The 25236-nt window shown below is 40.1% G+C and overlaps 2 protein-coding genes and 1 long non-coding RNA gene across 4 annotated transcripts; 1 reads left to right on the top strand and 2 right to left on the bottom strand.

The window, feature by feature from the left end:
- Positions 1 to 589: 589 nt before the first annotated feature.
- On the top strand, positions 590 to 8258 carry LOC112555910 (endothelial zinc finger protein induced by tumor necrosis factor alpha-like). The gene is made up of 4 exons (XM_025224485.1): positions 590 to 953; positions 3303 to 3455; positions 3932 to 4672; positions 7396 to 8258. Exons 1-4 carry the CDS (start codon positions 731 to 733, stop codon positions 7605 to 7607), a joined length of 1329 nt encoding a protein of 442 aa, XP_025080270.1. The 5' UTR covers positions 590 to 730; the 3' UTR covers positions 7608 to 8258.
- LOC112555911 lies at positions 1907 to 6539 on the bottom strand. Its single transcript, XR_003097562.1, has 3 exons — positions 6014 to 6539; positions 5320 to 5654; positions 1907 to 3432 (listed from the first exon to the last, which is right to left on the bottom strand). It is a non-coding gene; the product is annotated as an uncharacterized LOC112555911 (long non-coding RNA).
- Positions 8259 to 12196: 3938 nt separating the features above from the next.
- LOC112555081 (annexin A7-like) lies at positions 12197 to 22853 on the bottom strand. 2 transcript variants are annotated; one of them, XM_025223267.1, is made up of 10 exons: positions 22697 to 22853; positions 21670 to 21928; positions 17566 to 17641; positions 17053 to 17147; positions 16359 to 16472; positions 16061 to 16151; positions 15712 to 15860; positions 14860 to 15037; positions 14356 to 14468; positions 12197 to 14025 (listed from the first exon to the last, which is right to left on the bottom strand). In XM_025223267.1, the coding sequence occupies exons 2-10, from the start codon at positions 21727 to 21729 to the stop codon at positions 13903 to 13905; spliced, it is 999 nt and encodes a 332-aa protein (XP_025079052.1). In that variant the 5' UTR covers positions 21730 to 21928; positions 22697 to 22853; the 3' UTR covers positions 12197 to 13902. The 2 variants fall into 2 exon arrangements, with proteins under 2 accessions (XP_025079052.1, XP_025079053.1); XM_025223268.1 differs by lacking the exon at positions 21670 to 21928 and having other exon boundaries at positions 22697 to 22851.
- Between the last annotated feature and the right edge of the window lie 2383 nt (positions 22854 to 25236).

Genomic DNA, 25236 nt, shown 5'->3' with positions numbered 1-25236 from the left:
CAAACACAGACACAGTCACACAGATATACGACATGACAGAGAACGTGGTGAGAACCCATGATATTTAGAAAACTTCACTCGAGAGGACATAAAGGTCGTAGCTGTGACTCGTGCTTGTTTCTTCCGTCATGCGCAGAAACTTTGTCATCATTCTGACCTCATGGTTAACTGTTTTTCCTTTCGATCACACATTTTACTCGCTGATGTGACTCGACTGGCAAAGTAGTTCTGCCTTTACAAAGCCCGATCACTACAGACCCGCACGTGCGAACAGTTGCCGTCAAAGGTTTTGATTGGCGGAGCGCTGGCGGTGTCGCCATCAATGGCACGGTCTGCTAAGTGGGGGGCGTGGCTTCCTTTCCGCGGAACTGTTCCGGAGGACGACATGAGTTAAGGAACCAGGGGGCACCGTGACTTTCAGTTGGCGATGGAATGTTGAGACAAACTGGGGTTTGAAGAAGTCTGTGCATGGTCGTTAAGTTGCGTAGGTAGACCGCGGGAACTTTCTCCCTAGAGGGTCTTGCCAAAGATGTCAGCGTGACCAGACACCCAACACTCCTTTTAAGAAACGTCAGCTGTTGTGTCTATTATTGTGTAAAGTGTGGTGGCATCCCAGTCATGGATATTTATTTATCAATATTTTACTAAGTGAAGATAATTTAATGAGACTGTCAGGCTTTAGTATAGTTTTAACCGATTGGTGGCATTGAAGCCCTTCAGAGCGACCAGCATGCCGCGGATCCCGGTGCCTGTCTCCCAGGAGGACGATGAGGAGAAAGTGATGGCAGATCATGTGATGGGTCCTTGCCACACAGACTCCATCTTCCTTACACAACGGCCTGGCTTCAACACACGCTACGTCACAGAAAACATCGACGATAGCGCAAGTAGCGTCAGAGAAAGCCATGAAAGCAGAGTCAGTGCCTTCCGGCTGGTCGTCCCGTCACTTCCGGGTGAGTTACATTACAGGAAACAACTGAGACACTGATGATAGAGAGATATTGAAAGAAGTGGGTGGCAGTTTGTATGTTTACTAGCATTGCTGTTAATTTTGTTTCTTTGCATTATTAGGCTAAAATATTCATCATAATCATCCTGATCATCAATCATCAATCATCATCATCATCCATCATCCATCATCACCGGAATCGTTCCTTTGATAATCTCTTTTTGTAAATATCATTTCCCAAAGCTATACCACTGCTTGTTGTAAAGTTTTGATATGTTTGACAGGTGTTCAAATTGAAAGAACTATTTTAATGTCAAAAACTTTACATCGTGTATACTAAACATTTATTCTTTCAACACCGTTGAACATTTTGCTGATTGGACGCCTTAAAGAATTATTATTTTACTATTATCAATTTTATTTAGTCGTTTAAGCTGGTGCGAGAAATATTTAGGACGCCAGTTACTTCTTAATCAGTGCTCTCTGTCCTTTTTTTTTTCTTATTTATGGCTACAGGTAGACTCAAACTAAGAGGTAGTTAACAAAATGTGATAGTATCTCGTTGATATCAACAGGATTCCCTAAGGAACAGAAATGTCAAATTTTATGGTGTTTTTTTTTACTTTCTTTCTTTATTTCCTTTGTTTGTTAGTTAATTAATTATTTTTTCTTTATTTATTTTGTTCTTTTCTTTATACCTTTTGTTCGTTCGTTTGTTCTTTTTGGTTCTCGTTTTTTTTTTTTTCGTGTTTTTCTTGTTTGCATAATTTCTTTTCGTTCCTTCGTCAATTATTCTTTATCTATTTTCTTTCCTTAATTCCTGTCTTTCCACTTTTTTCCTTCTTTCTCTTGTTGCGTTATTATTATTATTTTTTTTATTTTCTTCTTCCTTTCCTTTTCTTCTTTCGGTTTTTTTTTTCTTTTTCTTTCCCATGGGATTTTTCTTTTTCCCTCATTTAAACAAATCATTTAATCGGTAATTCACAATAGTTTCGGGGTAAACTCTAGCTCATCAGATTACAGTTTCCATATCATGCAATATGCATGACACGTTTACAAATCTTCGACTGCCATTCGTCGAGCGACCATCTTAGAATCACTTCACGAAGCGCTCTTCACAAACCAAATCTCGCTAAATTAAATCATCTTTTCAATCTCTTGCCACGTGCTAATTGGAAACTTAAAGGACAAACCACTTCTTTTTCAATTCCTCCCTTTCTTCCGCTTACTCTCCCGAAGAAGAGGTGCGTTTGGTTTCGTCTTCAATCGCAAAGTAAACGCCTGCTATCTCCTCAACTACTAATTGCTGTTTCAGACCGAGGAGATTTCTCCACAGGTCTCCATGTTTACAAACCTAGGAGAAAAAAATTGTAGGAGGGATAGGATTTCTCGCCTTGCAGTTCATCTGTATAATAACGTGATTATGAATACAGTAAAAACATCGCTCTGTATGAAAAAAATGTTTTTGCATGTTTCATCTTATGCGCGGCCGGTGTCAGGTAAAACTCTTTTATTACATGATCGAGTGATCAAGTGACAAAAACTTCAGGTAGCTGAGGCCCCGTGAAAACCACCCGGTCTGTTTGTTAGCAGTTTTTTTAATTCGAAAAGTAGGTTTTGAAAGAAATTTTGTAGAAAATGTAGAAAGAAAAATGCTTTGAGTGAAAGAATATCAAGCTTTTTAGGATTGGTTTGGATTTGAAATCTTAGTTATAAAATAAAATAAAATAAAATAAAATAAAATAAAATAAAATAAAATAAAATAAAATAAAATTTCTTTGGACAATAAGCAAGCGGACAGTATTTTGCATCGTTTTGCTACAAGATTAACAATTCAGGAGTCTGAAATAAGTTTTATGTTCTATGTTAGTCTTTTGTTACTTGTTAGTATTGTTATTTATTCTTCCGTTCTTCGTATGCTGTCCACGTCGCGTTCTTGTCGCGCTCAGAGCGAGTTTCTTCGTGAATGTGATCATGCGCTATATAAATTGCGATTTGGTTGGGGTTTTATCCATCATCCATCATCCATCATCATCCAAGGAAAGTCAAACATATGTTCATATTTTAATAGTCGAGATCACTTATTCACAAAATGTTCGCCCTTAAACTGGTTTGAATTACCAGTTTTAACAATTTACAAGCTATAAGCTCAACACAAGAGTTCAAGATCGAATAGAAAGTTAATGATGATATATTAAGTATCGAAGCGAAAAGTCCATGATTTTTCTCGAACTCGAAAATTGGAAGGGGAAATCTATATATTATAATACGAAAGGAGATTTTGAATAGTTTTGAATAGATATTGATAGACGGTAAACTGGACATTTATTTGATGAAAATGTGTGTGTTGCAGGTCACCAGAATTCAAAGACTAATGAAAGCGAGGCGAATTCCCCAGCCTCAGGCTTGTCTTGCACGTCTGCTACAGTCAACGGAAATTTCAAACCTTTCAGACCGTGGCTATCGTCTGCGATTTCCTCTGACTGCAAAGAAGATAAATCAGCCAGTAGGAAGTGTTTTCTAAATTTTTTTTATAAATTCATCATCACAGAGTACGAATTCTCAGTACAGAAAAACAGCTGATTGGTCTACTAACTTTGAGTACCCGTTGAAGTTAATTAAATTGAAATTAATTTTATGAAACGAAATGAAATTAATTAAACTTGAGTGAGAAAGAAACTGCACTAGATCATTTATGTTTCCTACCTTACTCTAAGGGAAAGTGATGCAAAATTTTTCTGTAATCGAAATTTATCTGGCCCCATATGTTAAGTAGGATTATCTGTGGACGTGTTATCTCATTCTGTGCATGGTGATGTTTAGCGCGCACCTTGACAACCAAAGATAGATAGTCCAGATTTAGCGAGTTTAGTGTCTGAGCCTTAACCCAATCACTAGGAAAACAAATCACCCTCTAAATCACAGGTGGAGAGGGATGCAAAATGTACACTTATTCACGCACTTCCCTATTGATGTTTGCAGATGACAAACAGAGTGGTGCCAGGATGAAGATGCGAAAGAGGGACCAAGGAGACCTTCTTCCAAAGAGAAGCGACACTGGTTGTTGGGCACCAGGAAACTTCAACCAGGTCTGCTTCTTTCCTCCAAGTCTGTTTTATCCCTGCCGCTGGTGGCAAGCCGGTGCCGCCACTTTAGACCTGCGCTTCGGCTTCTGCGATTCATACGCCGAGACCACCACAAACTCGAAAAGCCTTCATCCTTGCGACAAGAAAGACCCCAACCTGTGTCATCCAAGCTCCCATCATCCCTCGGCTTCTGACATCATGTCCGGTATCTCACCTGGGCCGTCCTTGTTCGTGACGTCCGCGGGAGGTCCTCATCCTCATCATCATCCTCTTCCTCCTTCGGCGACGATGACGGAGGTGCCATGCAGCTACCGCTGCGCGCAGTGCCCGAAGCTGTTTACGACGCCGCATGGGCTGGAAGTGCACGTGAGGCGCCTGCACTCCGGCACGCGGCCCTTCGCCTGCGACGTGTGCACGAAGACGTTTGGCCACGCCGTCAGCCGCGACCAGCACCGCGCCGTGCACGAGCACAGCCGCACCTTCGTGTGCGCGCAGTGCGGCAAGAGCTTCAAGCGCTCCTCCACCCTCTCCACCCATCTTCTCATCCACTCCGACACCCGTCCATTCCCCTGCCCCTACTGTGGCAAGCGCTTCCACCAAAAGTCGGACATGAAGAAACACACCTACATCCACACAGGTATGTGGGTGCATGAGATTATTATTAAAACGTGTGTATGTGTTAATAGCATTATTAAAGAATGCATGCAAATAATAATACTAATTTTTTGAATAAAGAGGATTCAGAGAGGACATTTCCTTACTTGGAAATGAAATATATGCGTTATACAGAAGAGTGCAATACAACGATATTAAAGCGGGATGTGATCATCTTGTGGACTGAAAGGATAATGGTTGCTCTATAGTATATACAGCTTCATATTGCTTGTTTCACTCTCCAAGATGTCAAACTTATAAGTCAAAATTCCATAAAAACAGCTGACGAACTTATGCATTTAAATACGCACTCACTTTCACAAGGGATTTTTTTCCCATTATGCTTCTGCTAGGAATTTGAAATGAATACAGTTCGAACTAACCAGAGACCCCCCGTGGTCCCTGCGGACCTACGAGGTGTGCGAGATTTTTCTCGAAAATTGCTTGTGACTCACAGTAGCTGCTTTCCCGATATCGGTCGCTATCCACAGCTGTACAAACTACTCAGAAGTTATTTATCCACATACAGACAGGAAAACGATTAGACAGAAATTACATAGAAAGACCCGAGGAGTGGATAAAGCAAATGTCTATCTCTCATCTTGTCATCTATTTGTCATCTTTACTCACTGCGTGTTCTTCCTTCCTGTCCGACAAAGCTTCGATTTTTTATCGCTTCTGTCTGTTTGTATTCTTTTCCACGGGTCTCCTCGATTAGCCTGTGATCTCTTGAGTGACCCCCGCTCGGATCGCATCAAATGGCGCTTCGGTGTATACATTACCCTTTTCTTGTTGTACCTCGGGTAACACGGCCTTTCCTGCACATCAGCGCCTGATTAATTATTAATGAGCAGGGAGGTCACCCGAGGTAAATGATTGTATATGATCTGACGGAGTTCTCTGTTTCCACACCAATGCCAAGTTTGCAAAGAAACGCCAACCACTCCGTTCTGGTTCGTCTTGCTCTGAAATCGTAATTTAATTTTTAATTAAAATATTGTGGAAACCTAATCTTGAAATTTTTATCCATTTACTTTTCATCATTTTTTAAAAAATCTAAAATGAACTCAACTTACTCCTCTCGCTGTATAATTCTCATGAAAACATTTTAAAATGCGGTGAAGCGTTGATGTGTTGTGTAAGGTCTTGGTCCCTCCACTTCATAACATAATAATGAGTTTAGATAAATTTCTTTGTGGTAAAATGTTGAAGACAAGAGCGTGCACGGAGCTGCACGAGCTGGGACGACCATGAACCGCTGATTCACTCGATTAAAATTAATACGCGAGCCACGTAAAGGTCAATACAAATGTCAGCGACCTACCACCAAAATGTTCCGCGAGATTTCATATTCAGTCAGAGATTGAGCGTGTCGAGAGTAGAGGATGAACTGGCGGCGATGAAAGATCACAGCGTTCATCTAGAAATCTCAGGAGGCGAGTCAAGCTGTCGAGATCTGTCGTCTGCTTTGTCAAAGAGATCAGGGACCAGTGCGCATGTCTGGTGCGCAAGGGATCCTGGTATTGCGCGCGCTGCTGGCCACTTGGGAGTTCTTCTGACATTTTCTGGCGCGAAAATATTTTGACAGAGAGAATAGGTTAAAATGAAATTAATTTGAGAGGTGTTGAGATGACTGGATAATGGGAAATCAGTGTTGGCAGCCATGCAAGACCTATGAGATATATTAACAGCACAAAATGGCCTTTTTTGAACTTGTGGTTTGCATATGTTCGTCTCTTTGTTTTGTTGCATCGCTACATTTTCTGTTTTTGTTTTGTTTTTGTTTTTGTTTTGTTTTGTTATTTATTTATTTGTCTAGCCTGTCTTTCGGCACTCTTTAGCTCCTGTCTGTAACCTGCTTTTTCTAGCTTTTTTCTCATTTAATCATAATCATAATCATAATCATAATCATAATGATGATGTTAATTTGTATAGATAAGGTGACCAGACGTCCCGCATTAGGCGGGACAGTCCCGCTTTTGACCTCGTGTCCCGCCTGAATATCGGGCGGGACGCCCAATGTCCCGCTTTCTGGCTTTCTGGCAAGTCCATCAAATGTCCCGATTGTCTTTAAAAATCACTTTATTCGGCGTTTTTTGACGGTGACGACACCATCATCGGCACGTGTCCCGCTTTCGCCCCCGAAACGTCTGGTCACCTTATATAGAGCTTTTCCCCACCATTAAAGGCGGGCTCAAAGTGCTATTACTAAAAAGAAAAATAATTTCTCCTAACATTACTCCTAACAACCTTTCCCATAATGCTAGTCCTTTTTCACACCCTTCCTTTTACAATCTCATGTTACTATCAGCTCTTGTTCTTGTTATTTGGTTCCTCTTTGTGTTTTGTGTATTTGATTTTATTCTTCGTTTGGTATGTTTTTTATTCTTTTATAGCTCATATGTTATTTGTTTGTTTTCCTGTCCCTCGTATCCTGTCCAGGTTTCGTTCTTGTTCTTACGCGCTAAGAGCATGCTCCTTATAGGAGTGTGAGTATGCGCTTTAAAAATTTTGGTTGTTGTTGTTGTTGTTATTATTATTATTATTATTTCCAAATTATTTTTGACTCGCAAATCGAATATCCCAAACTGATTTAAAAACAGATCATTCTATCAGTCTACTTACTGACAATTTACTCTCTCGATATATATACTGATATAATTTTCTCTCTCGACAGCCTTCTGAACCACTTCGCTTTTGTTTCAGGAGAGAAACCTCACAAGTGCAAACAGTGTGGAAAAGCCTTCAGTCAGTCGTCGAACCTGATAACACACAGCCGAAAGCACACGGGGTTCAAACCCTTTGCGTGCGCACAGTGCGGGAGGGCGTTCCAGCGCAAAGTTGACCTACGCCGTCATTTTGAGACCCAGCACACACTAGGAATGGAATCCAACAAATCTTTTCCCAATTACCCATAAGAGCATTGTGAATCAGAGCTCGCAGAAGAGTACATGAGTGCCTGCACGTTCAGGAAAGACAGTGGAGGTGTAGAGGCAGAGTTGCGACTGTAAACAAAACAAACAAGACCTCTGGTCATTTAGTCTCGCAATGTGAAGTCAAAGCTCAAAAATGATCTATTAAAACCACTGATGTCTGTTTATCGATCTTCGTTTCTTTCCCTCCACCCTCGCTTTCCTCGTCCTCCTATTATTTTGCATATTATTAGTATCCTTTCAGATATTCCTCGTCCTCCTATTATTTTGCTTATTATTTGTACCCTCTCAGATATCCTGCTACATACAAAGAATATTTTTTTTTTATTTTATTGACAATTCTGCTTTAACCGTGTATGGCCTAATGGAAAAATGGCTACATGTTGATGACAGCGAAAATAAAAGAAAGAAGAAAATCCTGGTCATATAAATTTTTATTCCTAAGGAGGTATTAGGCCTTATCATCAGGGGATGTCTTATTATTTCATGTTCAAAAATCTTCCTTTATTCAAGTACTAAATCAATATTTTTTTCCTTATACACGCATGTCATCTTCTGGAACAAGTCGTAACTCTCCAAACCCTGAATTTCTTGCGACTCCATGTGTACCTAAGCGTATAGCTCTCCTCCAAAAGTGCCCGCTTTTTCATTTGCAAATACTTAATTAAAATAATTTATATTAGCCATCTATGTAATGAAATTATATTATTTTATATAGTAACATCATTGCTTTACAATTGAGTACGTCTGTCATGTGTTTCAACGGACGAAAGAAATCTGTCTTCCTGGCTGACTTAACTCAGGGGAGGGCTTATATCATGAGCATCCTGGAAAAAAAAATTAGGGCTTATTTTCGGGGAAACACGGTAGAGTATACTAGAGTACACATTCCACTGAAAGCATAAGTAAAATTGTAATGCTGTAACCCGATGATACATTGTGGTCGTAGAAAAGCAGACTTCACAACTGAAAGGAGAAGAAAAGGAAAACGTATACAGTCACGATAGACTCCAGTAAAATAAACTAATAACAATAAAACTTGGGTACGCGGCTGTCTGTTAGTATTGTTGTTTTACATTAAGATTAGTGTTTTAGTTTACCTGTTTCCTATTATCTATATCCTGTAATAAAAGGAACAAAGATGTTAAAATCTCTTATTTAATTTATATAATTAATCTAGGAATAACATATAGAAATAAAGAATATAAAAAACAAAGAACTGCCACCTCCCCGAAGAATGTTGTGGGAAGAAGACTATTTCAATATTAAGTATTTTCTTCTTGTACTGCAATTCTTTTCCACTAGCTCATCAGCTTACACATTTCGAATATTTTTGGATAAATGTTCCGCCTTCCCCCAGTTGATTCTGTATTTTCTTCCTCTCTCATGCTCTCCCTTATTATTTGCATTCGTCCACACTTGATCTCTTCTGTCTGAACTGTCTGTCCTTCGTTTCCACATTATCTCCATTCTGTCTCCACTGTCTCATTCTCTTTCCATTCAGATTCCTCATTACACTAGCCTCTGTCTCCAATCTTTCTGTCCCTGTCTCCGCTTCTCCACTCTGTCTCCATTCCTTTCTCACCCCTATTCCTCTGTACACTTTGTTTTGTCTTCACTATCTCACTCTCCTTCTCATATACATTCTTCCTATCTTCCCTCTTCTCTATCTCCTCTCTGTCTTCAATCTATCTCATCTCTTCTCAGTTCCAGTTCACTTTGCTATTGTTTGTTTTACTTTTATTCCAATGCAAAATATTTCCTTACAACCGATTTCCGTTGATTTAATTTAAAAATATGTGTACGTATGCCGTTTATATCTCCTGGATTTGGAATAAAATATATTTTAAATCTGGTTCCAGTCATGCAAAACAAACACGCATATAAATTAGTCAATAATCCATACAGTAAAGAAGCCCCACCCGTATAGTTCGAATTTCGAACTGGCGACTTAAGTGAGCTCTCGTAGGAAACCTGAGAAAGAAAGATTTCAGCTGTAACTCCGGTCAGATTTTAATAAACGAAAACATTCATTTCTTTAAACCTCGCTTTTCATCGGGGAAATGTTCTCTCACATTGACTGGGAAGAGACGTTAACTCCTTTCAGCACGCCCGCTGTGTGCTACCACGAGTAGCTTCCCTTAACAGCCCGCACGAAAAAAATAAAAAGCCATAAAAACATCAAAAATAAAAACAAACCAAAAAAAAAAAGGACTAACTCTTGCTAAAACGAGTTGTGGCGACAAAGAACCGCTTTGTTTGAAGACTAGACATTAAGCGGTGCAGACAAGCTGTCAAAAGGCCTAGGCTACCTGCATCTCCCTGCCCCACGACAAGAACGAGTAGAGCTGGAGTGTTGTTTCTCTTGCTTGAATAAACTCGGGCACCTGGCGGCGCTAAAGATTGTCTCACACAGATTAATGAGCGGCATGTCGTATCGTGAAGACTGGCTTTGATTATTTCTCGTCTGCCGTTGCTTGTTTTAACAGCCTACAGGGGGTCCTGTGTCCAGCGTGGCCTTATATGGCATCTCTATATGCAGGGCTGTGGGTGAGATGAGAACTTTTAACGATAGGGTAATACAGTGTTAACATACGGTGATAAATTACTATTGTAATGCGATACATTGTTACAAGGTTGCCAATCTCTCTTACATATAATATACACCATATGCAGATCTTTATGGTTTATTCAACACTTTCACCGGCAACACACCTACAAGGACTACCTGAAGAGTTCATTCTTCCTCCCCTCCGTCTCCTTGTTGATTGTAAAACGTCTGTGACTGGCTACCCAGTCACATGGTTTTACATTTACTCTTATGATTAGCTCTGTATTCTCTTAAATCAATAATACTATTTCTAATATATATTTTATCGATTCTTAATACTATTTCTAATATTTTATTAAAAATAAAACATTATAAAAAGTATCCCTCTTTGATCAGACTCATTGTCACTAACCCAATCTACTAGTATAATTCATTAACATCCTTTTCCATTATTTTGTATGAACACCTTCGCAAATTTACTTTTAAAAATTAGCACAATTCATCCTTTCTCGAGTTCAGTTTTTTTCCAAAATCTCCTTTCAATTTATCTCATCCATTCCATGACCCAACTCGACCTGTCCATTCCCCCATTCATACATATACACACACATAAATCGTATGTTCGTCTGTATTTTAAGAAACTGTACGATTAAAAAGATTTTATGTCGATGGAAAGACAGAAAGAAAAAAGGAGAGAAAGAGCATGTTTATGAGGGGTGGGGAAAGAGGGAAGAGAGAATAAGTCGATGGTCACAAATCTCTCTTGTTTGCTGCTCTTTCGTGACGCTTAAAACTTTTTCTTTCTCTCTCTCTTTCTTTCTGTCTGTCTGTCTGTGTGTGTGTGTGCGTGTGTTGATATTGTCAACACACACACACACACATATCGGCCAGGGCCGGGAAATCAAAAGAGCATCGTGAATCTTTCCGGTCTATACCTGCTTCCGTGCTGGCAAACCTTGTCCTCTTCACCACCATCGACGCACTTGCGGAAAACAAAGAGTGCTAACAAGTTCTGGCTTCATGCAGCATTTGTTTTCATGCTTTTCAGGAAATGCTTGGTATCACAGAGGCCACAGAAGCAAACCCTCCAGCTGAATCGCATTCAAATACGCTTTTTAAAGACTGTTAAGATTGCTCTGAATGGGTAGGCACTGACGGCAAATATTGACGGACAGTCTCCGCTGTTGAGGTACTCTGCTTTCAAAAAGAATATGGAAGAAGGCGAGGAGTTAAAGACAGATCCGTTCATTCAGTCCAGAACAATATCCAAGACGTTGCCATAGCCGTAAAGAAACTGACCATGAGGTGTGTTCATAAGGAGATGAAAAGAACTAATATCGGCAGTGCAGTGCAGGGTCAGGTCGTTGACGAACACTTAAGATGACAGCTTTAGTCTCAGCTGTTTGAAATCTTATTTTCCACTCATTTTACTTTTTTTCCCTTAGCTTCTCTATCCCATTTTAGTGCACTACCTGTGCTGTATCTCCGACTGTTTAAAGAAGATTTTTTGTGGAACTAATATTGTGTGTGTGAGAAATGTTCCCCGTGACAACCTAAGAAAGTTAATAAAGTCGTAGATGGCCTAGAGGGCCGATAAATTTAGGGAATTATTTGCCTAATCCTGTTACAAATGTATCCCGGGATTAAAGATGCTTTAGGATGAAAGAATATCATTTGTCAGAGGGTCCCTCCGCCAGGTGTGCAGTCATGATGTCCAGCTCACAATGTCGGACATATTTAGTTTACAATTAGTCCTGCAGTCTCTGAGACAGAGCTAGAATTGACAAACTTTTAGTAAAGCAGATAAACTTAGTGGTATACATGCTACCATCATCACGATGAAAGGCAGAGGAGAAGAAGAGAGACGTTTCAAGATAAGAATAGCATGAATGTTGTAAATATAGTATTCCCCCATAATGAAAAGATCCGCATATTGCAAAAGTTTAATGAACTCAAAATTTGAGACGTGTAATCTACGACTCATTCTTCTGGCAGCCACACTGATGATGATAAAGGCATGAAATTTTGACGACAGTAGTTTATTTGGGAAAAACTGAAAAAAGCTGTTGTGATTGCCAAGTTCTGGGACTTCGAATTCATAAAAATATACAAGAAAAATGATGAGAAAGAGACGATACGTTACATAAAAACATTTTAAACTGCTTTAAACACATACCAAAATTTAAAAAATATCCAATGACATCTTTTCAAATTTACATTTTTCCAAATAGTAAAATCTTAAGATTCAGACAAATTTATTTCGTTTGATCAAAACGTCTTAGCTAAGTACATCAAACGTATATTTTGATGTTGACAAAAACAATAAACATTACACAGTTAATGATCTAAACTTTGTAACGACGTTTTCAGAAACTACAAAGTTTCTTTCTGTTTCGTAGACGAAATATAATAGATGCTGAAGTAAATGGTTTTGCTATGGTCCTTGTATTTTAAAATGAAATGCATAGTTTGGTCACTCCATTAAAAAATATATCAGAAAAAATGTTCTTCTAAATTGTTTACTCTTAGTTTTTTTAAATAAAAACTTGGCGTTTTCAAATTAATCGTGTATCGTCAAAGGTCTACATCATTAAAAAACGACAGGTGACAAAGGTATCTGCGAAAGTTTTCAGCTACAGCAATATATATATATGTTAATTTGTTAGTACTAAACCTGTTACTCTATTACTTGTTACTCCTAAATCTTTCAGTGATGACGGTGATGACCTTTTGATACTTTATGGTTGTACAAGGTAACAATAGTAAAGGTTTGTGGTTATCTTAACAACAGTCACCACATTCAAGTTTTAGGGCTGTATGGACAATATCAAGTATGTTTCACAAACAACACAAAGTATATTGTGGATCATGTTTTATATCATATTTTATAAAACTTGATTTATCAAAATGCCGTAACAATGACGGAGGAAAGGTTAATTAATGCACTAGGCCAGGAAATGATATTATTTGATAAAGATTAACACCTAATAAACATTAGAGGAATAAAAGATTAGTAATAATACATTAAAAAGATTACTCGTATGAGATTTTATGCAAAATAATGACTTGGTGACATATCGGCTTCAGTAAAGGCAAAGAATTTACTTGCTATAAAAAAGATTCTGTATACAAGATGGAAACTGTGATAGGCTGCATAGTAATTAGTGATCATTTTATAAACAGAACTGTTAAGAAAAATACTTAGGTTGTAACAATTTAAAGCACAAGGAAAAATACTGTGATATACAGTAATGTATATTTAAAAATTATTAAAAGGACACGTAGGTTGCAATTTTTTTCTAATTACAATTTAAAATCGCCGTATTTCGATTGTATACAGAAATGCTGATGAAATGTTTCACATTCCCCTTTTGGCTGAGAGCTTAACAACCTAAGCGTATGAGGTTTGTAAGTAAGTATGCTGAGAACAGAAATGTTGTGTTCACACAGATTTGGAGAAATAGTATGCTGCTCTGCGCTTTAATTCAGGGTTCAAACAAAATTGCACCTAAGCTCTCTATTAATGCTTCATTCTTCAAAACTTTGCTTTACAATCAAATCCGGTCAACTATTTTTTTTCTGAGCTGACTTGGTCCACTGCAAGATTTATTAACAATGTTCATGGCAGTATGTAGCACAAAACAGATAGAGCTAGTCTACATTACATTAATTTTCTTTTCTGCTCCTGTACAAGCAGCGAATTAGACGACACAATGGGATCAAGGGAGCTTACTCTCCGCAGAGCGCCAAGAGGGTGTTCTTGTAGTCACCGGTGGTGTCTCCCTTGATGAAGCTCGCTAGGGTCTTCCCATACATTCTCTGGAACTCTCGCTTTATGAGGCCCAGATCCACCTGATAAACAATCACTTTTTGAAAATTCTGTACAATTTAAATTATATTTCAATGTCGTTCGTGCACTTAATACCAATATCTGAGAAGTCATATGAGGAATTATTAAAGATCATTTAATGTTTCTACTAAACTAGTTAATATGGATACAGCACCACCACCACTATCCTGATCAGGGTACAAACTCACCTACACAATATTCTAAACAGAGACATTCAATTCATCTCAAATAGAGACACTTATTTTGATTAGGATATCAATTAATCCACCTCACTCCTAGACACTATGATTCTGAACACAGCTGTTACCTCGATGAGGGTATTTCAAACTCACCTCACTCCTTGACACTATTATCCTTATCAAGGTATTGTCAGTGGTCCCTGCACCCTTCATACTGTCATACAAGCGCTCAGCGAAGAAAGCCGGGACGTTGCGGGCCACACGCACTGCACGAGCAAAAGCAACAGACAAGGAAATTAGCCACAGAAATGAAGTGCTGGTAGTGGGCGTCGGAAATAAGTCGTCCACTGCATTATCAATAATATTGTAGATACAGGAAATAATTCTCACAGACAATAAAATACTTCCCAGATTGAATGATAGGCAGTGTTGTGCTTAAATGTTGCAGTGTTGTGCTGGTCACAGACTAGATGATGTACAATACTGAGTTCACGGATAATGCTTTGTATAATAAGTGACACTCCTAGACGATGTTGCGATATGACTGGGCCACACCTATCCTAACTGCTTTTTATGGACGATGCAGACCGGCGCTGGTTTAAACCTGTCTGCACTAAAGTGGGTGGAGTGGGGACAGTTTTATACACCATCACTCACCGATGGCCAGAAAACCTTTCTCGAGGTTCCCACTCATCTCGCTCTTGATGGAGTCCTCGATGTCCTTGCCGGCAATCTGCTTGTAGGCGTCGAAGGTGGCCCGAAGCTGGGCGTAGTTACGGAGACACAGGATGCGGTTGAATGTCTCCTCGTCGGTGCCGACCTTCTTGATCCCGGCCTGCAAATGGTCAAGGCTGAGGTCACGAGGAGGTTTTCAGCGCAGTGAAAGAATTCTACACCATGCTATGTGATACTGTTTTGGGCAACAGCCTTAGTCAGTCTCTTTGCACCAAATTCGACAAGGGTTTTCTTTTCACTGTGCAAATAGATAGTTATTAAAGAAACTATTTTACAGCATAGGTCTCTAAATAATCCTGCACTTTCGTCCACAAATGCTTTTGTTTTATTGACTTGTCTAATATATTTCTGATAAGTTTTTACCACTGACTATTTTGCAACCTTGCGGAATTCTTTGGTGATGAATTCATACAGAATGTTACATATCATTTATACATTTTCGCTTTCTTGTGATGCCTTTTCCAGATTACAACAGTCATTCTTAAAAGCATTTCTCAGAGGAATTTTCCAGCAAATCTCACCTTACTTTGTAATTGTTGCATAGTCACGGTAATTACTTTGAAAACCCTTAAAACAATCCGTAAGGTAACAACTGCACATTGTTGACTGTTCCTTTTATCCTTTCAATTGTATTTCACCAGTTACCGATGCAAAAATATTAAATGACTTGCATGTGAATCTCTTCTTCTAATGATGGCATATTTGTAAAGAAGATCGGAATGACGGTAACACGAGTAGTTTAACACAGGGTCAAGAAAGCCCCTCCGAACTGACCTGAACCAGTTCCTGAGCCTCGGCTTTGGCGAGAGCCGCATCTACGTGGCCCGACTCGTCTCTGTGGCCGTTGACCTGTGACACCAACAGACGCCGAAAGTCACCAGAGGTGTCCGAGATCAAATCTTTTTCCAAGTCCCTCTTGAAATCTGCAGCACAGAGCAACATCCATCCAAAATGATCGAGTTAAAATCTGGCATTCATCTCAGCCAAAGCACTTCCTGCAACAAACTTCCCAAAGACATGTTTCCCTTTTAAAAAATATCTTAAATAAATGGCTGTACATCTAGAAAGTCTAAATCATCACATCACAACTTCCACTTCGGAAGGAACTATTACAGATACTAACGAGCTTTGTAGAGTTCTTTAATCTCTTTGATCTCAGCGTTTGACCTTGTGCACAAGATTTCGATAAGGGCTGCCTCGTCTGTACCAGCGCCCTGCCAGATGATAAAAAATAGCATGGTCTATTCAGTAGTTTGAGATAGGCGATGTGTAAGTTTAAGTAAAGCTGCAAAGGATGTCTTATGATATTTCCCACAATCAGCACAATCTTCTGACTCTTTCTACCTTTATCTCTCCAACTGTTATGTCGTTTTAACTTAAATATTTTAAAGAAGACCACCGGCTGTCTCCTCGTTTCACACCTTGATGGCGTTCTTCAGTTCTCTAGCGTCGTACACTCGTGGAGGGTCCAACAGGGCGAGTATGACATCCTCAAACCGGCCGCTAAGCTCCGACTTCAGGTCAGACTTGAGGTCCTGTTGATGTTATATACATTGCATATTTAGAGGCTTTTTCGTTCATTGAGACCAACTAAATAATCAAAATGACCACCAAAAAAAAAAAAATAAAACTTTTCAAGCATTATGTCTTTAAATTTTGTTTGTTTAAAATAGAAAGCTGCTTCCGTTTTGACTAATGAGAGATAAACTGCCAGAGGTTTGTCAAATCTGATAAAACAGTATAGTATCCCTTAAAGCGTTGGGTCGTTGGAAAAATATGTGTTAGAAAATGTTGTTATGATGCTAGGTGCTGACATTTTCTCCATTGTTGCCACAAATGCTTGTTTCATTTTCCAACTTTCATTCTTATTATGACGACATTTACGTTGTTCATTTGCGTAAAATGCATTCCTTGCCATTCAGATATTTGCGTCATTTTTAAACTTTCATTCTTATCATGACGACATTTGCGTTGTTCATTTACGTAAAATGTCACCCTTGACGTTCATATATTTGCGTCATTTTTAAACTTTCTTTCTTGTCCTGCCGACATTTACGTCATTTATTTTCCAGCATTAAATGGTTGTTGGTTAAAGGGTCAGTCCACGTGACTTACCCGCCCATACATCGTCTTAAACTGTTTTTCGATCTCTCGTCGCTGCTCGTTAGAGTGATGCGTCAGGATGCTGATGATCGTGGCCTCGTCCGTGCCTACAAACACACGAACGCACACACACACACACAACAGATATTATTTACTAGCGAACTACTACTAGACTAACGTAAAAAAATTAATTCGAAGATAATGTTTTCGTGATCTCAACATCACAAAAGTTAGCATTGCCTGAGATATTCAACAACAAAGTTCTCATTGTTCTGGTCTTATTCAGAGGAGTCATCATCCGTCGAACAATCCTAGCAAAAAATATTCATTTCAGTGCACTTATGGTACAGTGATCAATAGTATCAAATCACCAAACTGTCAGAAGGAACTGATGCGCTATACAATGTGTTAGACGAATACATCACAAGAACTTATGTTGTGTTCGATAGATCAAGCGGGTGCACAGCAGGAACTCATATATTACCCATTATGTCGAACGCTAGGTGATTATTATTCAGATCTTACCCAGTCCCTTCATGGCTTTCCGCAAGCTCTCTGAAGCTGCTTCCGGACTAAAGGGAGAGGCTGGTTTAATGGTGGGCTGGAAATGAAACAAGAAAATATTCACTTACTATGGCATAGAACTAGTTTGTGAACTATCGTCAGAAACATGCATCTTGCAGCACGATCCACATAAAACTTAAAAACAACGAAGTCACTGCATCATCAGAGCAGATTGTACTGCTACAAAAGGAACTGGCCACATAGCAAATCACCATTACATTCTAATTAGTTTTGTCCATGTAATATGTCAGTAATGTATTAATAATTTCATTTTCATAAGTACCTCCATACATTAATATTCATCAGTTCTGTAATTTCTGATTAGAATAACTCAGTAATCATCTTGGGTTTTTTTTTCTACAACCGGTGTATCAAAAGGAGATAAAACCTCTCTGCGCAATAATAATAATAACCCATCCATTCTCCAGAAACATTACCCTTAACAAAGAAAAGTCTTAACTTTTAACATCAAGATGTGCACGGAATTGATTATGTGGTGAAGACAACGACCAGTTGGAGAGCGGTGTCAAAGAGCAGCGAACGGGAAGGGGGATAGGCAAAGAGAAAGGGTCACAAAAACAATGTATATCAGGTCGCTATTTTTTCTGTTAGGCCAGATGTATCAGTGACAGACTGGCAAAGAAGTCTTTGCTTAACAAGCTGTCAACTTGACCACAGTTCCAGTGTTTTCGTTGGCCCTAAAACCATTGACCTCATGTGACCTTAACACAAAACTTTACCAAACTTGGTGAAACGTTGGACTTTAGTCCGGTTAAAATGGGCATTAAGAAATAAATACTTCCGTAACACCCATAAAAATAACATTATTTTAATTTTTAAAGTTTGCACGATCAGAAAAAATTCTGAGTGTATATCAATCATCACAGTTTCACTTCCTTATTTAAACGGAAGAAGAGAAAAGCATCATTTGTGGAGAGAGTAACAAACTTAGGTATGGAGGAAGCAAAGCAACTTCTCGTCCTGATATTCCCTCGCTTAACCCCATCTGTTGACTTTACCACGAATGACCACAAATTATTTGTTATCATGGCTTGGAAAAATGCATAATTCACCACTCGATGCATTTTGTTCCCGGGAGATAGGGCGACTGGTGGAGTTGTGAAAGACATAGAAAGCAGGACAGGACCATCGGGACTAAATGTTCATTTTACGTGGACACAATATGACATTTTCTGAACAGAAACTGACGAATGCGGATCCCCCAGCTCACTACAGCTCATGGCTGGAACTGATTCCGGGGAATGAACTGCAAATGTCGCTGCGGGACAGTAAGAGAGACGATGGAGGAGGCGATGGTGATACTGTTGGTTACCATAGTGATGGCAGCAGTTGACATTTGTCGCGGTGGGTGTTACCAGACGAACGCAGCTTGCGACAAACTAATATTGTTTTCATAGTGATGTTAGTTCGTTTCGAACCTGTGAGTGTAAATTCAAGTAAATTTCAAACTTCTACGTATACAATGAGAGAATGTGGTACTTGTTCGTACTCTGTTAAATGACAGCTGCCTTTAGGCGAAAGCACTTGTCCTGCATAACATTAATGTAAATGACCGAAAAATATCTAACCAATCGGTCAGTGGCTGTGCACCTACCCATCCAGTTCTCCTCACTTTTCCTCTAAACTTTTCACTCCTACAGCACACAAACCGACTAAACTTGGCTCTCCTACATCAGACACACCGACTATTTGTGTTTGAAAATAAAAATACAGTCAAATGAAATGTCTCTTCTTTTTGAATGCGCAAATGTCCATGGATGTAAGTGAACGCGAGTGTATGAGACTATAATTATATTGAATGAACATACTTGACCAAGTGTATGTCTTTGTCCATTCACATGAACTTGGGTGGAGGTTATGTTCTTATCGCATGCACAGTATACATCTATACATCAACTGTGTTTATATAAATCAAACATACACGGCCGGTACTGAATATAGCAAACCTCTCTCTCTCTCATGGTCACCGATGTCACTCAGTAAGACTCAGTCATTCCCATTCTTCACCTCATGAACAGGCACCACACTCCTCCGCTAATTAATAATAATAATTTCGACCTTTACTGGCGAAATTCTGTTCTACTGAAGCAATAAGTACCACGGGTGCAATGTAACATTGGCTATGGGAATAGCTCTTCCTCACTGAATACAAACTCGTTCAACTGCCAACTTCAGCGCGTTGTATACTCAAAACTTGCACCTGCCTTCCCGACAGCCTAAAGGTTCGTTGTACTTGTAACAGGACAGATCAGATGTAAGCAGCCGATAACGGCGAAGACGAAGTAACCTGTCAGGTCATGCACACCGAAAACAAACCTCGTTAAAGTGAAAGAGTGATCCTCGTTTCCGCTCACCTCTCCCCTCCCCACACACGCACAATAATCGTACTGGCCAGAAAAAGAATATATTTAGTATTCATTCATTAGACAGAAAGACAAAGATGTGATCATCTCAAAATGTTCTCACATGTGACTCAAAAGTTTCGGATTTGATCAACATCGGGAGAAGTCAGTAAAACTGTCGACCAAAGAATAATTAATGTTAATCTCAGTTAATCTTCATCTGCATGTTCCATTTCTTGCCGGATTTTAGAACGAGAAACCGACGAAGACTTGCATCTGTTTTCACTTACAGACCTCCTCAAAGTTCTATCAGTGGTAATACACCCACCGACCTACCCCTGTACCCACCCACCTGCCCCAGAGACCAAAAGCGACACGTGACTACAATTCCCAGCTGATGAGGTAATGTCCTATCTGCCATAAAATTTCCACTACAGAGCTGCATATTAAGCAGATCAATTATGGGAAATGGACAGTGTCCCAATTCAACATATCCCACTGGTACAATGTGTTCCTTGTCTTGTTTTACGGACAACAATGAGTCACTGCAGGGACACAACCCTTCTGTTCGGTGACCTTTTCCACGGATGAACACAAATGTCTCTTTCTCTCATTCTATCTCTGAACTGTCCTGTCTCTTCTGTCCAAATATTACGAAATTGGAATTGCAGATTATTTTCTCCGTCCCACTTAATTTTTCTCTCACTCCATCCACCACAAAGCTGCTATGCAAAAGCGAGTACAACTAGCATAAATAAAATTGTAAATACAAATGTTTGCAACAGAAATGCATAGAAAACAGTTTACTCAAAAACAAAATGAGCTACTGTCAAGCTAGGACTTATCACAGGGGACATTTGCCATAGTGCATGCACAAACAAATAAGGTCGGCCGTTCCTGGTATCACCCGGCAACCGTGGGACCGCTAGATCATGTGACCCGAGTCAGCAGTCCATTAGGAATGCAAGTGGAGATAGCTAGTTGACAGGACCAGTGCTCGCCAGGCAAATCAGGAACAAAACAACCGGACACGGTATGCAAGCCGGAATCAGGCCTATGTACTTCCGGTCAGGGACTTCACACATTAAAACTATATTCCTTTCCCGGCAACATGATTGATGTGCTCGTTCTAAGCATAAGACCAACATGGTTATGGATGGTAGATGGGGGCGTATACACCTTGTGACTATGTAGGCTGAGAGGTCACTTTCCATGCAATGTAATCCGTGGTCTGACCTTTGCTGTTGACATTACCCTGCCCTAATTTAGTCTTTTTTTATCATAAATTTACAAAGGTAAGCCGCGGTTTCAGCATGCCTCTGAATACAATCTTATCTTGACAGCTTGGTGTTATGAGCTTGACAATGAGCGCCCTCTACATGACAACAGGAAACAAAACACTAACGCAAAAAAATCCATTTTAACCTAACATTATGTAGGCTGTGCCTACACAGCTTTCAACGATGACGCCCTTGCTGATGATAACGATGACTATGATGAAAATGATGATAGTGCGTTCATTATTATGTTTATGTGAACGCGCGCGTGCACTATGCATTTCCTGATGTGCATGCTTTCAGCAGCCGTTCTACCAGCACCCAGTTCCCCTGGCAGAAGCTTCCTGTCACAGTTTCGGGCAAAGTAATAAAACTAATATCCTGTCGGCCACAAAGCTAGTAATCTAGTTACAACCAGTAAATACCCGTAAAACTCGTGTAACGGGCACCAATATGGTGGTAGCTGAATAGCTGTACTTGGGCATTTTTGGTTCGATCGAGAGCTTATCAGACTTTCCTCTGCGCAGCGTGGGACGAAAATGGTGGTCCTACGATGTAAACCGCATCAACCGGCCACCGGTCCGTCCAGGACACGATGCAGTTTGCGGCAGGTGGCGGCACTGTACGGTCTGCTCCCGAGCGCCGCCGGAATGTCGACTGCTCCTGACAAAAATACTAAGAGTTCTGCCACAACAGTTCAGTCAGCATCCGCACCGATACATCGCACACGCACGCACGCACGCAGACATACAGAACAGAATGCACGCTGTTACTAAGGTCAGTTGACCATCCCTGGGTTGAAATCGAGGCAGCGCAAAAAAACCCAGCGCTCATGCAAAGCGCATTCCGCAGTAGAAGTGACCTTGCACCGATTATCCGCCTTTAAAAAAGTTATATATATATATGCTGTGATTTAAATCCAGATGAAGCTTACATGGCGAAAGGTACATGCAAGCTTGCTCTCGTCCCCAGAATAGCATGCGAAACATTATGGATAAGGCCAAGGCAAAAATATCATCAACACAGCAGTGAGAGCACAGCAAGGTAAGCGGAAGTGTCGAGTGCGTGTAGCCCTTCAGCTCGGCTGAACGTGTTGGGTTGGAAAGATTTTCAGCTCTCGCCAAGCCAAGGCCGCTGAGTTCTCGTTCTATCAATAGACAAGTGTGAAGTCCTGAGCGTGAGGCGTGCACTGGTGGCCCACTTTTTGAGATACATGTAGTGTAGATTGCTTTAGGTGGAGCAACCAGCCAAGTAGCACCCGATAAGAGTTGCCTAATCAATCCACCTCACTGCTTGCATGCATTACTGACTCATGCACCACTAAGCAAATGATATCTCTTTCGCAATCTTAGAGACTGAATACAGGGCTGCAAAACCACTCGAGAGAGAGTACGGAAGTTTTATATATATCTGAAATGAGCGAAAAATTAAGTAGTGTGAACTGCAACTTACCTGCAGAGCCATTTCCAAGTTCGACCTGATAAACAACCGTGTGCCTTGCAATGTTCTTCCTTAACCAAGAGTCGTCTGCTTGCTGTTCGAGCAACAATGTCGGAGCTGTCGTCTGCCGCCCGCTTTAAGCATAACTCGGCAAAACAGGAAGTTCAGGTTGCGTCCCTTCTCTGACATGCGCAGTGCAGGCAAGCTTCACGCTGCGGAAAGGGGCGGGGCATGTCAGCACAACACCAGCAGTTGCAGGAATGGTATTTCAAAGGTCTTTTCCTGCTTCTCTGAAAACTATCAACACATGTTTCAACTAAGATGATCAAAATTTCATTTACAAAAATTAATAACTGTGATAGAAATGAAATTTCTAGAAGTCACTGTTGTGAACGATCCCAGACTAGTTTTTGACAATCTGTCGCGGACATCGATCAGTCGCACAGTGCAACACAGGCTTTATAGACCGATAGACATTTGTTCAGGGGGTAAGCAAGCGCTGATGTTAAATATTTGTTAAATCTTTAACATCTAGACTACAGCGAGACACTGAGGAAGGACAGAGAGTCGTTATGTAGCCATGGAATGTATGGCCATGTAGCCTTATCGCTCCCGACTGCAGTGCTGTTATTTGCTCTGAGAGCTGACTTGGTCTGGTACTCGATGAGCTAAAAATACAGGTTGGACCACGCACGAGTACCACCACACAAAGGGGTGAGAAAGTAAAAAGATCAACAACCACGATCCTGTTACTAGAGCTACAACCCGGGTTCAGTACACACACACACCCATTCCCTAACCCGAAATAAAAGTGTTATTTTTCGTCCGAAAAAAATGTTTTGTTGAATAAAATTGAAGGTAAAATACATTAGCGATAAGCATTATTCATGGGATCTCTCTGCGCGCTGAGTTAATTAACTATTCGACAGAAAATCCAGTACATGTAGAGACTACAGTTTTTCAGAACACAAACACTATTGTGACTCACGGAGCAGGCTGCTTTGTGTCAGAAAATGCTGTTACAATCAGCACACACTGAGCATGTTGATGTTAACGGTTCTCTGTTGCTATGTACCACCCACAAGGAACAAACTGCACAATATTAGTAAGCAAAAAAAGGCGAAAATATGTAACCGTAGGTTGCACAACTAATTAGGTATGGGGTGGTAGTGGGGAGCTTTCTTCGTTTTAATCGAGCTGAGGTTTGACGTTGTTGTAATGATGATTATAAGGCTACCGAGTAGGTGGTTCTTATCATGAGTCACAGCAACGCACTTAGTCCATTGCTGTGTGTTGTTGTGGTGGTGTAGTGTCAGGATGGGTGGGGATCCAAGCCGTTGCAAAACCGGAAATTGGTGGAACGTGCAAAACATAGTGGCTTAGTCGGGCCAGGAGGATGGAGATCAGGTTTTTTTAATTATCTATATATTTTTTTACATTTAATCTGATTAAGCGATTGAGGACTCGAGACTTAGTCTGAATGTGTCACTGTCAGATCACTGTCATGTGCTGTTGACACATTGTGTATAATTTGTAATTACATGTTAATTACAATGGTAAAAAAAAATAAGCAACAAAATGAATGCCGGGATAACCGTCTACTGACCTCACTTGCACTCGGCTTCTCTAACACGTGCGTGACTCCCACGTACGGTGGTCAATGCTTGATGCCCATCATGTAGTCTGTAGTATGCGCATGTCAAGTAGCGATTATGTTTATGGTTCTACAATCTAGTGGGCGTCTTCAAAAGAAACGTGTAGAGCCATTCGCACGCAGCCAGACAACTACTAAACAGATTTTTCGTTTAGTTTACATAAATTCTGTCTGTCGTGCTCAAGTGCATAACACTCTCTGGAATATTCGGAACAAGCAGCGCCCCCTCCTCTCCCTTGCTCTGTCTGTGCCTGAAATTTTCATGCTAACACCATTTAGTGACTTGGTCCCTCTACCAGAGTGGTTTCAGTTCATATTGTGTTCTATCTACAGCCAAACTACAGGAGACGCCATCTTGGTAGTGTCGCCGGCTTAAGTAGAAGCTACATTCTTGTATAAAACTCCTTCTCCCCCCTGTGCTCGCTATCTTGGATTTTACTGTCTTCATGATTTTGAGAGCAGGTGTGCTTAAACAATAATCATGAACAGTTGTCGCATGGGGCATTGATCGAACATTTTGGAGACCAACCCACCAAGATGGCGCTGACCTGTTCATTGCCATAAATATTAACCCTGCACTTTGAAGCGAGTTCCGGTATACACAATACATACATTGTTTTGCACTTCTCTAGCACATGAGAAATATCATCCCACCCTTAAAAAAATTAATGCATTTAATGTAAAAAATGTATTGAATACATTGCATTCTTAGTATGCTGTGCCGCATAAGTTATCATGCGTTTCCATCGAAATAATCGTCCATTACTCAGTTAGGCAGCGAGAAATAAAAAGCCACCCAACCCCTCCCCACCAAAAAAAAAAAAATATTAATAATAAAAAATAAATAAATAAATAAAACAGATTTGAAAAAAGTGGAAAAGAAAAACTGTTTTTGACA

This window comes from Pomacea canaliculata, linkage group LG14 (assembly GCF_003073045.1).
Source record: "Pomacea canaliculata isolate SZHN2017 linkage group LG14, ASM307304v1, whole genome shotgun sequence".
NCBI classification, from domain to species: domain Eukaryota; kingdom Metazoa; phylum Mollusca; class Gastropoda; order Architaenioglossa; family Ampullariidae; genus Pomacea; species Pomacea canaliculata.
The sequence above is the reverse complement of the archived record's forward strand: the minus strand, read 5'-3'. Positions and strand labels throughout refer to the sequence as shown.

Coding starts and splice junctions, on each gene's coding strand:
- LOC112555910 (XM_025224485.1), top strand. CDS start 731: ATGCCGCGGATCCCGGTGCCTGTCTCCCAGGAGGACGATGAGGAGAAA. Junction 954..3,302: donor GGTCGTCCCGTCACTTCCGG/GTGAGTTACATT, acceptor TGTGTGTTGCAG/GTCACCAGAATTCAAAGACT. Junction 4,673..7,395: donor ACACACCTACATCCACACAG/GTATGTGGGTGC, acceptor CTTTTGTTTCAG/GAGAGAAACCTCACAAGTGC.
- LOC112555081 (XM_025223267.1), bottom strand. CDS start 21,729: ATGCCCAAGTACAGCTATTCAGCTACCACCATATTGGTGCCCGTTACA. Junction 16,473..17,052: donor TTAAGACGATGTATGGGCGG/GTAAGTCACGTG, acceptor TAACATCAACAG/GACCTCAAGTCTGACCTGAA. Junction 16,152..16,358: donor AACTGAAGAACGCCATCAAG/GTGTGAAACGAG, acceptor ATCATCTGGCAG/GGCGCTGGTACAGACGAGGC.